Genomic DNA, 13,510 nt, shown 5'->3' with positions numbered 1-13,510 from the left:
TCTAGGGGGGTCAGCCTGACATTGCTGCTGGGTTTCTCTGGGTGCTAGGTGAATGCAGTATTGCCCTGTGTGTGTGTGTCTAGGGGGGTCAGCCTGACATTGCTGCTGGGTTTCTCTGGGTGCTAGGTGAATGCAGTATTGCCCTGTGTGTGTGTGTCTAGGGGGGTCAGCCTGACATTGCTGCTGGGTTTCTCTGGGTGCTAGGTGAATGCAGTATTGCCCTGTGCTCTGTGTGTGTGTGTCCCTGGGTCAGCCTGACATTGCTGCTGTGTTTCTCTGGGTTTGAGGGTGGGGTTAGTTTGAGGAGGGGCGGCCTTGTCGATCCCTTGTCATTTTTCGCGAGTGCAATCCGAGCGAGTCAGTCGGCGAGCGGCCCCGGAGCCAGGGACACACACACAGGGAGAGAGTGAGCCGAGCAGAGCCGAGCCTACAGCACGGGGTAAGAGCCTGGGGCACAGCTGGTGGGGAAGAGGGAGGGCAAACTCCGCAAAGCTCAGAGTAAACTCCCCCAGCCAAGGGGGAGGTGTGATCCTGCTCTGGGAAACCAGAGGAGTGCCTGTGTACCTGGTTATAACTGCATCTGGGATCCTGTTCTCTTAAAGCCTGGGAGTCTCTGGACCCACTCATTACTGGGTGTGGGATCCTGCTGTATAAAAATGGCAGTCCCTGTTATCCATGATTGCCTATTTCTGGGTAAGACAGCTGTCTGCTTGTAGTTATTCTGGGTCACTGAATCAGAGCCACCCGTGAACAAACTGCTGGAGTGCTTTCCCAGTCTCCAAAGAGGCTGTTTCAGTCAGACCTTGTGTATTAAAGTGGGCTTTGTCTCGTTGTTAGTGTAATGTGGACAGGAACACTGAGACAGTACATAGGGCTGTTATGCCTGACTGTGAAGATAAAGTCCAATATTCCAAACAGTATGAGTGTGCACACTTCCTGGGATATTAAAACTGGAAAATACGTTGGTGAAGATAACAAGCCAGTTACTGTGCTGATAATCCGGCATTCAGCCTGTCTAAGATATCGATCAAACCACACTTCCCCAGCATTCAGTCCTGGGAAATTCTGACCTCATCCCCCCACCCCACACCAGCTCCCTCAAATCTAATTGCTGCATTGAATATCAGATTGACAAAAGGGGGAACAGGGTACTTACAAGAGTGGAAATCAGGCAGATTGGGAAGTGTAGAGAGAGCCTTACTCTGTATCTAACCCCTTGCAGTCCATGTCCTGGGAGTTTGTTGGTAACAGCGTCGAGAAAGCTTTCCACTGTATTTAACACCACGCTGTCCCTATCCTGTCAGGGACAGTGTAGAGAGAGCTTTACTCTGTGTCTAACCCCATGCTGTCACTGTGGTGAGAGCTTTTGATGGGGACAGTGTACAGGGAGCTTTACTCTGTGTCTAACCCCGTGTTGTCCCTGTCCTGGGAGGTTTTGATGGGGGGAGGTGCAGAGGGAGTTAGTGTGGCTGGATGAGGTGGTTGAAGTTCCTTGCCTGTACTCCTTTGTTATCTGTCTGACCTCTGCTCCAGGTATTTACTGTTGTCCTAACTGGAGAGTTGTTGATTCAGCAGGTGGGGCTTTCAGACTTGGTTCTGTGCACTGTGCAGACTGATGACAGCTGCTGGTGTTCACAAACAGTCTCTAAAGAAACTGTGCGGGCCTTATTGGATAAGGCCCTGAACTGGAGTAAGGTGCCTGTGTGTTTGTGGCCTTTGGGGTAGAAACATTGCAAGTTCAGCGATCGCAGTGAATGTTGAAGCCTTCCCCTGATAAATGCTTGTTTTTGCAGTGAAGTTCTGTGAGCTGTGCGCAGTGTTTTTGTTGGATTTTCTTTGGTGGATCATGACACATGCTGGACAATCAAAGAATAGAACACAGATCCTTGAAATGAAGACGTTACGTGGATAGATTGGTGAACGGAGATCATATTCAGTTTGTAGGGTTAGGGAGATTCTTGAGAATTGATGTCAGAACTGGACGATAACTTGTGTTGGTCTTTTCACACTCTGGGAACATCCAGTTAGGAGAGTTGATGGGTTAAGCCAATATCTGGGTTACTGAGGAGGGGGAGTTTGTGTGTAACAACACAGTATGCAATCGATCAGAATGTGTTATAATTCCCCTCACGTCCTGCAGTCTGCTCTCAATCCTCCTGTTTGAATGCCTAATTGTATGAGAGCTGCAGTCAGTGGTGTATGCTGTAAATCTCTATCCCCAGCACCAATCATATCTGAACTTGACCTTATATTAACCACACTGACCTGTTGTGACTGGATACAGTATCTCAGGCTGCACAGTCACTCTCTCCACCCTTTGGGAAGGGGAGAGTCAGCTGCTTAAAACAGCCCCTTGCCGAGGGGCTCACTGTGGGAGAGTTTACATTGTCCTCTGCTCTGTCCAATAAATACTGCACCATCTGAAAGCTGGAGAGAGAGAGAGTGAGCGAGGCACAGACACACCACTCCTCACTGATACAATCCCTCCCTCTCGCTCCGGGATGGCTGGAATGCTTGGAATGGCTTTGTGTTTGGGAGAGACAGTTAAAGGGACGCCCGGAGAATTCTGTGAACCAATTACCTTTCTCAAGTAGGCCGAGAAGTTGGGAGCAGGTATTGGAAGTGTGATTTCAGTGAGATGTCCTCTACCCACCCCTGACATTGTTCACCCTCAGCATTGCCTGGCTGTGATCACAAACACGCTGCCATCTTGGATTGTGTATGCTGCCTGTGGTAACGGAGGTGATCTCACCTCGAGACACTGCCTGAGGCCCTGGCTACATCTACTGGGCCTTGTTTAAACAAGGACCTGGGGATTACTGAGGAGGAAGCTGCCAGTCTGCCCCTGCGTGGCTCCAGGTATTAGTATTTTACAAGAAAAGCATCAGGAATTTGAATCCATGGAAACAATCCCAAGAGCTATAATGGTAGCAGGCACAGAGAGAGACTGGGAGAGAGGGAGAACAGTGCACAGCCTAGTAGCACGAGGGGGTATGAGCAACAGTAAGAGGGACTGAATGAAGGGGCAGCACAGTGGGTCAGTGGTTAGCACTGCTGCCTCACAGCGCCAGGGACCCGGGTTCGATCCCAGCCTCGGGCAGACTATCTGCACATTCTCCCCGTGTCTGCGTGGGTGCTCCGGTTTCCTCCCACAGATGTGCAGGTTAGTTAAATTATCCATAGTTGTTAGTCAGAGGGGGGTGGGTTACTCTTCAGAGGGTCAGTGTGGACTTGTTGGGCTGAAGGGCCTGTTTCCACACTGTAGGGAATCTAATCTAATCATCCACTGAGGCAGGTTTACCTGGGAACAGGAGTTACAACTACAGGCTAATTCCATAGCAAACTGTGTGTGAGGAGGTTACTGAGCTCACTGCTAGTGCTGCGATTCCATCTCCCTGTTCCCATCACTCCATCCAATCGCTGTACCCAAGTTCAGAAGGAGAGGAAGAGGATGAGCTGGTTAGCTATAATTGGCCTCACACACCAATTGACGAGGGGGGCTGTTAGTGTTTCTAAAGCTTTCAATGGATTCTCAGCACAGGTTAGCGAAAGGTTTGTCTAACGTCACTAAATCAACAAGGCGAAAGTGATGACTGCTGATGCTGGAGATTAGAGTGGTGCTGGAAATTCCTGATGAAGGACTATTGCTCGAAACGTCGATTTGCCTGCTCCTCAGATGCTGCCTGACCTGCTGTGCTTTTCCAGCACTACTCTAATGTAGTCACTAAGTCAGCGCTCATGCAGACACCATCCTGTATTTTATAAATTAATTGACCACTTCCACTATCATAGGGGTCTTTTACCAGGAAGCTGGTATCTTGTACAGATCAGCGAATGAACGAGCAGAGGGTGTTCTGGCTAAATAGAGATTTCCTCCCAAGTTATTTCAACCTGTTTTACAGAGTGTTCTGGTTTGAGCATTTGTCAGGTCAGCCCAACAAGCAGAAACAGTCAGGGCTGTTGAGCAGACCCACAGAAAACGATTGAGAAAGCGTCACAGGCTGGTGTCGTGGAGCTAAATAGTCTTTGTCAGATTATCAAAATGTAGCTTGTGGTATATGTCAGGAATCTGTGTAAATTTCTCTTTAGACAAGGCCCAAGTCAGGAGTGTGATGGAATACTCCCCACTTCCCTGGATGGGGGCAGCTCCCATTCGAGACATTTAAGAAGTTTGACACCACCCAGGATAAAGCACCACATCCACTCCCTCCACCACCGACACTCAGTCGCTGCAGTGTGTATTATCTACAAGTTACACTGCAGACATTCACCAAACACCCTCTGACAGCACCTTCCAAAAACCTGCCATTATTTCCATCTGGAAGGACAAGGACAGCACATATATGGGAACACCCTCCCCTGCAAGTTCCCCTCCAAATCACTCACCATCCTACCTTGGAAATATACCGCCATTCCTTTACTGTTGCTGGGTCAGAATCCTGACATTCCCTCCCTAAGGGCATTGTGAATGTGCCGACTACACATGACTATAAGATAGAGGGACAGAATTAGGCCATTCGCCCAACAGGTCTTCACTATTCGATCCTGGCTCATATGTTTCTCAACCCTATTCTCCCACAAGCCTTGATCCCCTTACAAATCAAGAACCGATCTGTCTGTCTTGAATACACTCAATGACGTGGCCTCCACATCCTTCTGTGGCAATGAGTTCCACAGATTCCCCACTCTCTGGCTGCAGACTTTTCTCCTCATCTCAGTTCTAAAGGGCCGTCCCATCAAGGCTGTGCCCCTCAGGTCCTCTGCTCTCCTACTCGTGGAAACATCATCTCCATGTCCACTCTATCCAGGCCTCTCAGTATTCTGTAAGTTTCAGTCAGATTCCCCCCTCCCTCATCTTTCTAACTCCATGGAGTACACGCTCAGAGTGCTCAACAGCTCCTCATATGACAAGCCCTTCATCCTCAGGATCAATCTTGTCAAACTTCCTCTGGACCCCCTCCAAGGCCAGCACATCCTTCCTGAGATACAGGGCCCAAAACTGCTCACCATATTCCGAATGCAGTCTGACCAGAGCCTTGTACAGCCTCAGCAATACATCCCTGCTCTTGTATTCTAGTCCCCTTGAAATGAATGCTAACGTTACAGTTGCCTTCCTAACTGTCAGCTGAACTTGCATGTTAGCCGAAAGAGAATCTTGAACTCTGGTTCCCAACTCCCTTTGTACTTCACATCTCCAAAACCTTTCACCGTTTAGAAAATTGTCTGCATCTCTATTCTTCCCATAACCTCCCGGTTTTCCATCCTGTATTCCAGCTGCCACCGCTTGGTCCACTCTGCCAGCCTATTGGATGTTGCTTGGAGACAGGATCAGCCCTCAGTTGAGTTACTCACTCAGGCTCACCGAGCCAGTTAATAATGGTTAGTGGACTGCAGTGATTCAAGAAGGCAGCAATTCGCCCCCTCAGCTAGGGACAGGCTAGCCCAGCTGCTCCTCGGATGCTGCCTGAACTGCTGTGCTCTTCCAGCACCACTCATCCAGAATCTGGTTTCCAGCATCTGCAGTCATTGTATTTACCCAGTCCAACTGCAGCCTGTCAAAGAAGTTTTATAGAAAAAAAAACTCTTCTTGTCTGTGCATAAAATGATTAAAACTTCACAGAGTGACATTAAGTAAGCTTTCCAGATATCATCGAGTTCTTTTGTGGAGGAGGGAACATTAAACAGAATGTGAGAGGGGCTGAAATAGGCCAGGAGTCTGGGAGAAAATTAGGAGAGTGGGGATGGGGCTTGGGGGGATGGTAACTGGGAAGGCGATAGGTGGATGCAGGTGGGGGATGATGGTGATAGTTTGGAGAGGAGGGTGGAGTGGATAGGCGGGAAGGAAGATTGACAGGTGGGACAGGTCAAGAGGGCAGTGCTGAGTTGGAAGGTTGGATCTGGAATAAGGTGTGGGAGAGGGGAGAGAGGGAAACTGGTGAAGTTGATGTTGATGCTGTGTGGTTGGAGGGTCCCCAGGTGGAAGATGGGGCATCTTCCCTCCAGTAGTTAAGTGGCTTGGAAATGGCGATGGAGGAGGCCCAGGACTTGGATGTCCTTGGTGGAGTGGGAGTGGGAGTGGGAGGGGGAGTTGAAGTGATCAGCCACAGGGCGGTGGAGTTGTTTGGTGTGTGTGTCCCAGAGATGTTCCCTGAAACGCTTCGTGAGTTGGTGTTGGGGTCTCCCCAGTCTACAGAAGTCCACATTGAGAGCAATGATGTTAACCCAGAGACCCAGGTAATGTTCTGGGGATGTGGGTTCAAGTCCCATCACTGCGGAAGGTGGAATTTGAATTCAATAAAAGAAATTTCTAATTCAGAACCTAATGTCAATCGTGAAACTGTTTTTGATTATTGGAAAAATCCATTTGGTTCAATAATGTTGGATGAATCATTGCGGATGCTGGAATCTGTACTGAAAACAAAAAATGCTGGAGATCACAGTGGGTCAGGGTGCATCCATGGAGAGGGAGCAAGATAGCGTTTCGAGTCTAGATGACTCTTCGTCATCATCGATCTCCAGCATTTTTTGTTTGGTTCACAAATGTCCTTCAGGGAAGGCAATCTGCCATCCTTACCTGGTCTGGCCTACATGTGACTCCAGACCCACAGCAATGGGGTTGACTGTTAACCCCAAATAGGGCTGAGCAATAAATTCTGGCCTAGCGAGCGACATCCACGTCTTGTGAATGAATTTTAAAAGCCTCGGAAATGAGGAATTGGAGAGGAGAAAGTATGGGATGTCTAATGGAAGTGTTCAACATTAGGAAAGTGTTCAGGAGGTTAATGGATGTTTCTGTAGGTTCCTGATTTGAATATTTTGGATGTCGAAAATCCGGGGAATGTTTGTGTACAGCGGGTTATTAGAGTCCACGTTCTCCCAGTGCTCGTTCATAGCTGAGCCATTAAAGGAGATCTATTGGAGAAGCAGTGTGAAGGATGGAGAGGAACGAGGGAGCTGGTAATGGCAGTATTGTGGTAGGTGCATGGAGCAGTGGAGGGGGTGTTGGGGGGAGGGGGAGCTGAATGGCTTCTTTCTGTGCACTAACATCTCCGATTGTATCTTTGCAGGGTCTGCTCCACTCGGTGTCACAGCCTCTGTGTTGGAGCTGCCCACTGTTTACTCACGCTCTGAAAACCTTCCCTTGTGTTGTTGGCTGGTGGCTGGTGGCTGGTGCTGGGTTCGCGTACCAGCTGTGTCTTGGCCCAGTGCCCACTGCTGAGATCGAGGCAGTGGGAGTTACAGGCGTGTGGGATGGGACCTGACTCCAGCCAATGTGGTGGACACAATCCTAGCACCATTCTCGGAGGCTGGACTTTTGTGCTGTGTTGACCTTTTTAAATGTGTCTGATGTCTGAAAACAGCTCCTTTGTCTTAGAGCTGTGGGCGGGCAACGATAGATCACTGGAGAGGAGTTACTGCTGGTATTTGAGGGTCGATGGAATCAGTATTATTGGGCATTGAATCTGTAAGAGGCAAGATGGCAGTCCTTCCTGTGTGCTGCTCTGATGGGTAAACAACCTGTGTGCAGCTTCTAGATGGCCTGGAGTTGGCACAGAAAAGAATGAGAGGGAGATCTCAATGAAACCTATAAAAGTTCTAACAGGACTAGACAAGTAAGGTGCAGGAAGGATGTTCCCAATGGTGGGGCAGCCAGGGGTCCTTAAAGATAAGGGGTCACCCTTTAGGACTGAGATACTGCAGAGGCTGGAAATCTGAAACAACCTGGAGTCTCCCAGCAGGTCTGACAGCATCTGTGGAGAGGGAGACAGTCAAGTGTGTCAAATCCTGTATGACTCTTCAGCTATCTCTCTCTCTCTCTGCACAGAGGCTGCCAGGCCTGCTGAGTTTCTCCAGCATTCTCGGCCTATCTTGGTTGAGTGATTTTGTTTTTGAAGGATTTCTCGTTGGATAATCTTGTGTTCTTAGATGACGAGACCTTTTTGAACCTCCGCTGTTTCTATCTTTTCACGATTGAGAAAGAAGTCGATAATATTTGCTGTCTGACCCTTCCTGTTTGCCTTCCATTACAATCCAGTTGCCAGAGTTTTACCTGTTCCTGTCATCAGTAATACACATCATAAAATACTCCAGCAGAGGAGAAGGTACTCTGACCCTGAGGCAGCCCTGACAAAGAGTAATGCAAGAGGGGGCTGTGATAATAAGCGACAGGACAGTGTCCAAGGAGAGATTGCTATGTTGAATTGTCTTGAATTGGAATTATTGTCACGTGTACCGAGGCACAGTGAAAAGCTTTGTTTTGCGGGCAACACAGGCAGATCACAGAGTTAAGTAGCGGCAAAAACAAAAACACAGATACAGGTGAATGTTAAGAGTTTGTGAGCCCATTGAGTATTCTAACAACAGCAGGGTAGAAACTGTTTTGAGACCCGCTGGTGCATGTGTTCAGGCTTCGGTACCTTCTCCCCGATGGTAGAGGTTGTAGAAAAACATTGCCAGGGTGGGATGGATCTTTGAGAATGCTGGTGGCCTTTCCTTGACAGCGGGCCTGGTAGATGGAGTCTATAGATGGGAGGTTGGCCTTTGTGATTGTCCAGGCTGAGTTCACCACTCTCTGTAACCATCTCTGATCTTGACTGGTACAGTTGCCATACCAGGTAGTGATACATCAGACAGAATACTCTCGATGGTGCACCGATAAAAGTTGGCAAGGGTATTTGCTGTCGTGCCAAATTTCCTCAGCTGTCTGAGGAAGAAAAGACGTTGTTGGGCCTTTGTAACCAGTGAGTCCACATGAAGAGTCCAAGAAAGCTTGTTGTGGATGACCACTCCCAGGGGCTTGATACTCTCCACTCGTTCCACCTCTGTGCTGTTAATGTGTAGGGGGGCAAGAGTAACATCCCACCGAAAGTCAATAATGAGTTCCTTGGTTTTGCTGGCATTGAGAGCTAGGTTGTTCTCAGTGTACCATTTTTCCAGGTCTTCCACCTCCCGTCTGTAGTCTGTTTTGTTGCCACTGAGATTTGACCAACTATAGTGGTGTGATCAGCGAACTTGTAAATGGCATTAGTCTGGTATTCGGCGACGCAGTCATGGGTATACAGTGAGTACAGTAGGGGGCTGAATACACACTCCTGAGGTGCTCCAGTGTTGAGTGTTAGTGACGATGAAATATTGACCCCAATCTTCACTGATTATGACCTGTGGGTAAGGAAACTGAGGATTCAGTTGCAGAGAATAGGGTTTAGTCCAAGATCACTAAGCTTAGTAATCAGTCTCGAGGGGTTAATAGTGTCAAAGACTGAACTGTAGTCAATGAGCAGGATTCTTATGTAGCTGTTCTTGGTGTCAAGATGGTCTAGGGAGAAGTGAAGGGCAAATGATATGGCATCTGATGTGGACCTGTTGGTCTGATAGGCAAATTGGAGTGGGTCATGTGTAGTGGGGAGGCTGGAGTTGATTAATGCCATGATCAGCCTTTCAAAGCACTTCATGACCACTGAAGTTAGGGCCACCAGGCGGTGGTCATTGAGACATGCTGCGTGAGTCTTCTTAGGCACAGGGATGATGTTGGCCTCTTGAAACAGGCAGGGACAGTGGCCTGCTGCAGGGAGAGGTTGAAGATGTCTGAGAAGACCTCTGCCAGTTGATCAGCGAATGCCCTCAGTGCACGGTCTGGTACTCCGACTGGTCCCATTGCTTTCCTTGGATTCATACGAAGGAAAACTGATCTGACCTCTGATGCAGTGACCATACAACATCAGCCATATGGGCTGGGTGGCACGGTGACTCAGTGGTTAGCACTGCTGCCTGCCTCACAGCGCCAGGTTCGATTCCAGCCTCGGGTGACTGTCTGTGTCTGCGTGGGTATCCTCCCACAGTCCAAAGATGTGCAGGATAGGGCAAATTGGCCATGTTAAATTATAGGTTAAGTGCATTAGTCATGGGAATGTAGAGTAATAGGGTAGTGGTATGGGTGAAATACTCTTCGGAGGTCCAGTGTGGACTTGTTGGGCCAAATAGCCTGTTTCCACACTTTATAGGCTAGAGAACTTAGAATCCCTAGAGACTCAGACGAGAGGAGGCCAGGGTGAGTATTGAAAGCACAGTAATCGATGCAGCTTTATACGAGACTGACAGCGCTATAGGGTTGGCTGAGGTTAAACAGGATTTTAACGTAACAGACTGACAAGCAACCCCGGGCTGGAGAACTCCCTGATGTGAGAGAGCAGGCAATCATTATCCTGAATCATGGGTTCATTCAAGGGTGTATCCCAACACCATGACAACGGGCTGTAATCTAAACCACTCACTGTACACACCAAAACTGAGAGAAATCCACACAGAAATGCAGACAGCTCCCAGTCAGTTGGGGACGGCATGTGAGGAGAGGGAGGGGGCAGGGGACCGATACACTGAACAGACGGAGTCAGAGAGGGACAGTTGACCCTGGGCACAGTTACTGTACACAGGACAAGACAGGGAGTATCTACCCCTGTGACACAGTGGGGTCGTGCGTGTACGATGGAGCCCTTACCCGGGGTTGGGGTGGGTCTGGTGCCCGGGGTCCGGGTGGGGCCTGTACCCGGGGTCGGGATGGGGCCCTTACCCAGTGTCGTGGTGGGGCTGGTGCACGGGGTCAGGGTGGGGCCCTAACCTGGGGTCGGGGTGGGGACGTACCTGGGGTCGGGGTGGGGCTGGTACCTGGGGTCGGGGTGGGGCCGGTGCCCGGGGTCGGGGTGGGGCTGGTGCCCGGGGTCAGGGTGGGGCCCTTACCCGGGGTCGGGGTGAGGCCTGTACCCGTGGTCGGGGTGGGGCCTGTGCCTGGGGTCGGGGTAGGGCCTTTACCGGGGTCGGGGTGGGGCCTGTACCCGGGGTCGGGGTGGGGACGTACCTGGGGTCGGGGTGGGGCCTGTGCCCGGGGTCGGGGTGGGGCCTGTACCCGGGGTCGGGGTGGGGCCTGTACCCGGGGTCGGGGTGGGGACGTACCTGGGGTCGGGGTGGGGCTGGTACCTGGGGTCGGGGTGGGGCCTGTGCCCGGGGTCGGGGTGGGGCCTGTACCCGGGGTCGGGGTGGGGCCTGTACCCGGGGTCGGGGTGGGGACGTACCTGGGGTCGGGGTGGGGCTGGTACCTGGGGTCGGGGTGGGGCCTGTACCCGGGGTCAGGGTCGGGGTGGGGCCTGTACCCGGGGGTCGGGGTGGGGCCTGTACCCGGGGTCAGGGTCGGGGTGGGGCCTGTACCCGGGGGTCGGGGTGGGGCCTGTACCCGGGGTCGGGGTGGGGCCTGTACCCGGGGGTCGGGGTGGGGCTTGTACCCGGGGTCGGGGTGGGGCCTGTGCCCGGGGTCGGGGTGGGGCCTGTGCCCGGGGTCGGGGTGGGGCCTGTGCCCGGGGTCGGGATGGGGCCTGTACCCGGGGTCGGGGTGGGGCCTGTGCCCGGGGTCGGGGTGGGGCCTGTGCCCGGGGTCAGGGTCGGGGTGGGGCCTGTACCCGGGGGTCGGGGTGGGGCCTGTACCCGGGGTCGGGGTGGGGCCTGTACCCGGGGGTCGGGGTGGGGCCTGTGCCCGGGGTCGGGGTGGGGCCTGTGCCCGGGGTCGGGGTGGGGCCTGTGCCCGGGGTCGGGGTGGGGCCTGTACCCGGGGTCGGGGTGGGGCCTGTGCCCGGGGTCGGGATGGGGCCTGTACCCGGGGTCGGGGTCGGGGTGGGGCCTGTGCCCGGGGTCGGGGTGGGGCCTGTACCCGGGGTCGGGGTGGGGCCTGTGCCCGGGGTCGGGGTGGGGCCTGTGCCCGGGGTCGGGGTGGGGCCTGTACCCGGGGTCGGGGTCGGGGTGGGGCCTGTGCCCGGGGTCGGGGTGGGGCCTGTGCCCGGGGTCGGGGTGGGGCCTGTACTCGGGGTCGGGGTCGGGGTGGGGCCTGTACCCGGGGTCGGGGTGGGGCCTGTACCCGGGGTCGGGGTGGGGCCTGTACCCGGGGTCGGGGTCGGGGTGGGGCCTGTACCCGGGGTCGGGGTGGGGCCTGTGCCCAGGGTCGGGGTGGGGCCTGTACCCGGGGTCGGGGTGGGGCCTGTACCCGGGGTCGGGGTGAGGCCTGTACCCGGGGTCGGGGTGAGGCCTGTACCCGGGGTCGGGGTGGGGCCTGTACCCGGGGTCGGGGTGAGGCCTGTACCCGGGGTCGGGGTGGGGCCTGTACCCGGGGTCGGGGTGAGGCCTGTACCCGGGGTCGGGGTGGGGCCTGTACCCGGGATCGGGGTCGGGGTGAGGCCTGTACCCGGGGTCGGGGTCGGGGTGGGGCCTGTACCCGGGGTCGGGGTCGGGCCTGTACCCGGGGTCGGGGTCGGGGTGGGGCCTGTACCCGGGGTCGGGGCGAGGCCTGTACCCGGGGTCGGGGTCGGGGTGGGGCCTGTACCCGGGGTCGGGGTGGGGCCTGTACCCGGGGTCGGGGTCGGGGTGGGGCCTGTACCCGGGGTCGGGGTCGGGCCTGTGCCCGGGGTGGGTGTGGGGCCGGTGCCCGGGGTCAGGGTGGGGGTGGGGCCGGTGCCCGGGGTGGGGTGGGGGTGGGGGTGGGGCCGGTGCCCGGGGTCAGGGTGGGGGTGGGGGTGGGGCCGGTGCCCGGGGTGGGGTGGGGCCGGTGCCCGGGGTCAGGGTGGGGGTGGGGGTGGGGCCGGTACTCTCTGTTTGGAATAAGCCTGAGTGTGTACATGGTGAGCTGATGTCCCTTGCCCTCTCCACAGAGTGAACAGGAACTGACGATGGGTGAATACGTTGAGAAACGTGACACGTGTGGCACCATCTGCCTCAAGTACCTGCTGTTCATCTTCAACTTCTTCTTCTGGGTAAGTCGGACAGTTTACGGCCCTGGTCTGAGCAGGGTGGGGCTGGAATGGGATGGGGGCTGCACTCTGACAGCTCCTGAAGTGTAAAAAGAGACAGTGTGTGGTACAGCAGGGAAGGCTGCCTGATGGGATAGTTGTTGTTTAATATCTGTTCGACACCGGGTACAGGCCCCATCCCGACGCTGGGCACGGGCTGTCCTGGGAGTGTTTGTTGGGGGGAGACAGTGTAGAGGGAGCTTTACTCTGTGTCTAACCCCGTGCTGTCCCTGTCCTGGGAGTGTTTGATGGGGGACAGTGTAGAGAGAGCTTTACTCTGTGTCTAACCCCGTGCTGTCCCTGTCCTGGGAGTGTTTGATGGGGGACAGTGTAGAGGGAGCTTTACTCTGTGTCTAACCCCGTGTTGTCCCTGTCCTGGGAGTGTTTGATGGGGGACAGTGTAGAGAGAGCTTTACTCTGTGTCTAACCCCGTGCTGTCCCTGTCCTGGGAGTGTTTGATGGGGGACAGTGTAGAGAGAGCTTTACTCTGTGTCTAACCCCGTGCTGTCCCTGTCCTGGGAGTGTTTGATGGGGGACAGTGTAGAGGGAGCTTTACTCTGTGTCTAACCCCGTGTTGTCCCTGTCCTGGGAGTGTTTGATGGGGGACAGTGTAGAGGGAGCTTTACTCTGTGTCTAACCCCGTGCTGTCCCTGTCCTGGGAGTGTTTGATGGGGGACAGTGTAGAG

At 54.0% G+C, this 13,510-nt stretch overlaps 2 protein-coding genes across 4 annotated transcripts in view; both read left to right on the top strand.

Moving 5' to 3' along the window:
- Positions 1 to 285: 285 nt before the first annotated feature.
- LOC122558119 (CD151 antigen) overlaps positions 286 to 13,510 on the top strand; it is a 52,307-nt gene continuing 39,082 nt past the window's right edge. The window contains exons 1-2 of one of the 3 annotated variants that reach the window (XM_087996741.1): positions 286 to 439; positions 12,687 to 12,788. In XM_087996741.1, the coding sequence (XP_087852867.1) occupies positions 12,705 to 12,788 (84 nt within the window). In that variant the 5' untranslated portion in view covers positions 286 to 439; positions 12,687 to 12,704. Of the gene's footprint in view, positions 440 to 2,722; positions 2,743 to 2,827; positions 2,860 to 12,686; positions 12,789 to 13,510 lie in introns of those variants that run through there. The other 2 variants (XM_087996739.1, XM_087996742.1) reach the window with 2 other exon arrangements.
- On the top strand, positions 6,821 to 12,702 carry LOC148146993 (uncharacterized). Its single transcript, XM_087996197.1, has 4 exons — positions 6,821 to 6,957; positions 11,125 to 11,380; positions 11,428 to 12,503; positions 12,687 to 12,702. Exons 1-4 carry the CDS (start codon positions 6,821 to 6,823, stop codon positions 12,700 to 12,702), a joined length of 1,485 nt encoding a protein of 494 aa, XP_087852323.1.

Source organism: Chiloscyllium plagiosum, unplaced genomic scaffold (assembly GCF_037043375.1).
Source record: "Chiloscyllium plagiosum isolate Xiang-an unplaced genomic scaffold, Cpla_swu_hap1 HiC_scaffold_18, whole genome shotgun sequence".
Taxonomy (NCBI): domain Eukaryota; kingdom Metazoa; phylum Chordata; class Chondrichthyes; order Orectolobiformes; family Hemiscylliidae; genus Chiloscyllium; species Chiloscyllium plagiosum.
Note: the sequence above shows the minus strand (reverse complement) of the source record. Positions and strands in the feature narration are given on the sequence as shown.

Coding starts and splice junctions, on each gene's coding strand:
- LOC148146993 (XM_087996197.1), top strand. CDS start 6,821: ATGTCGAAAATCCGGGGAATGTTTGTGTACAGCGGGTTATTAGAGTCC. Junction 6,958..11,124: donor GGAGAGGAACGAGGGAGCTG/GTAATGGCAGTA, acceptor ACCCGGGGTCAG/GGTCGGGGTGGGGCCTGTAC. Junction 11,381..11,427: donor GGCCTGTACCCGGGGTCGGG/GTGGGGCCTGTG, acceptor GCCCGGGGTCAG/GGTCGGGGTGGGGCCTGTAC.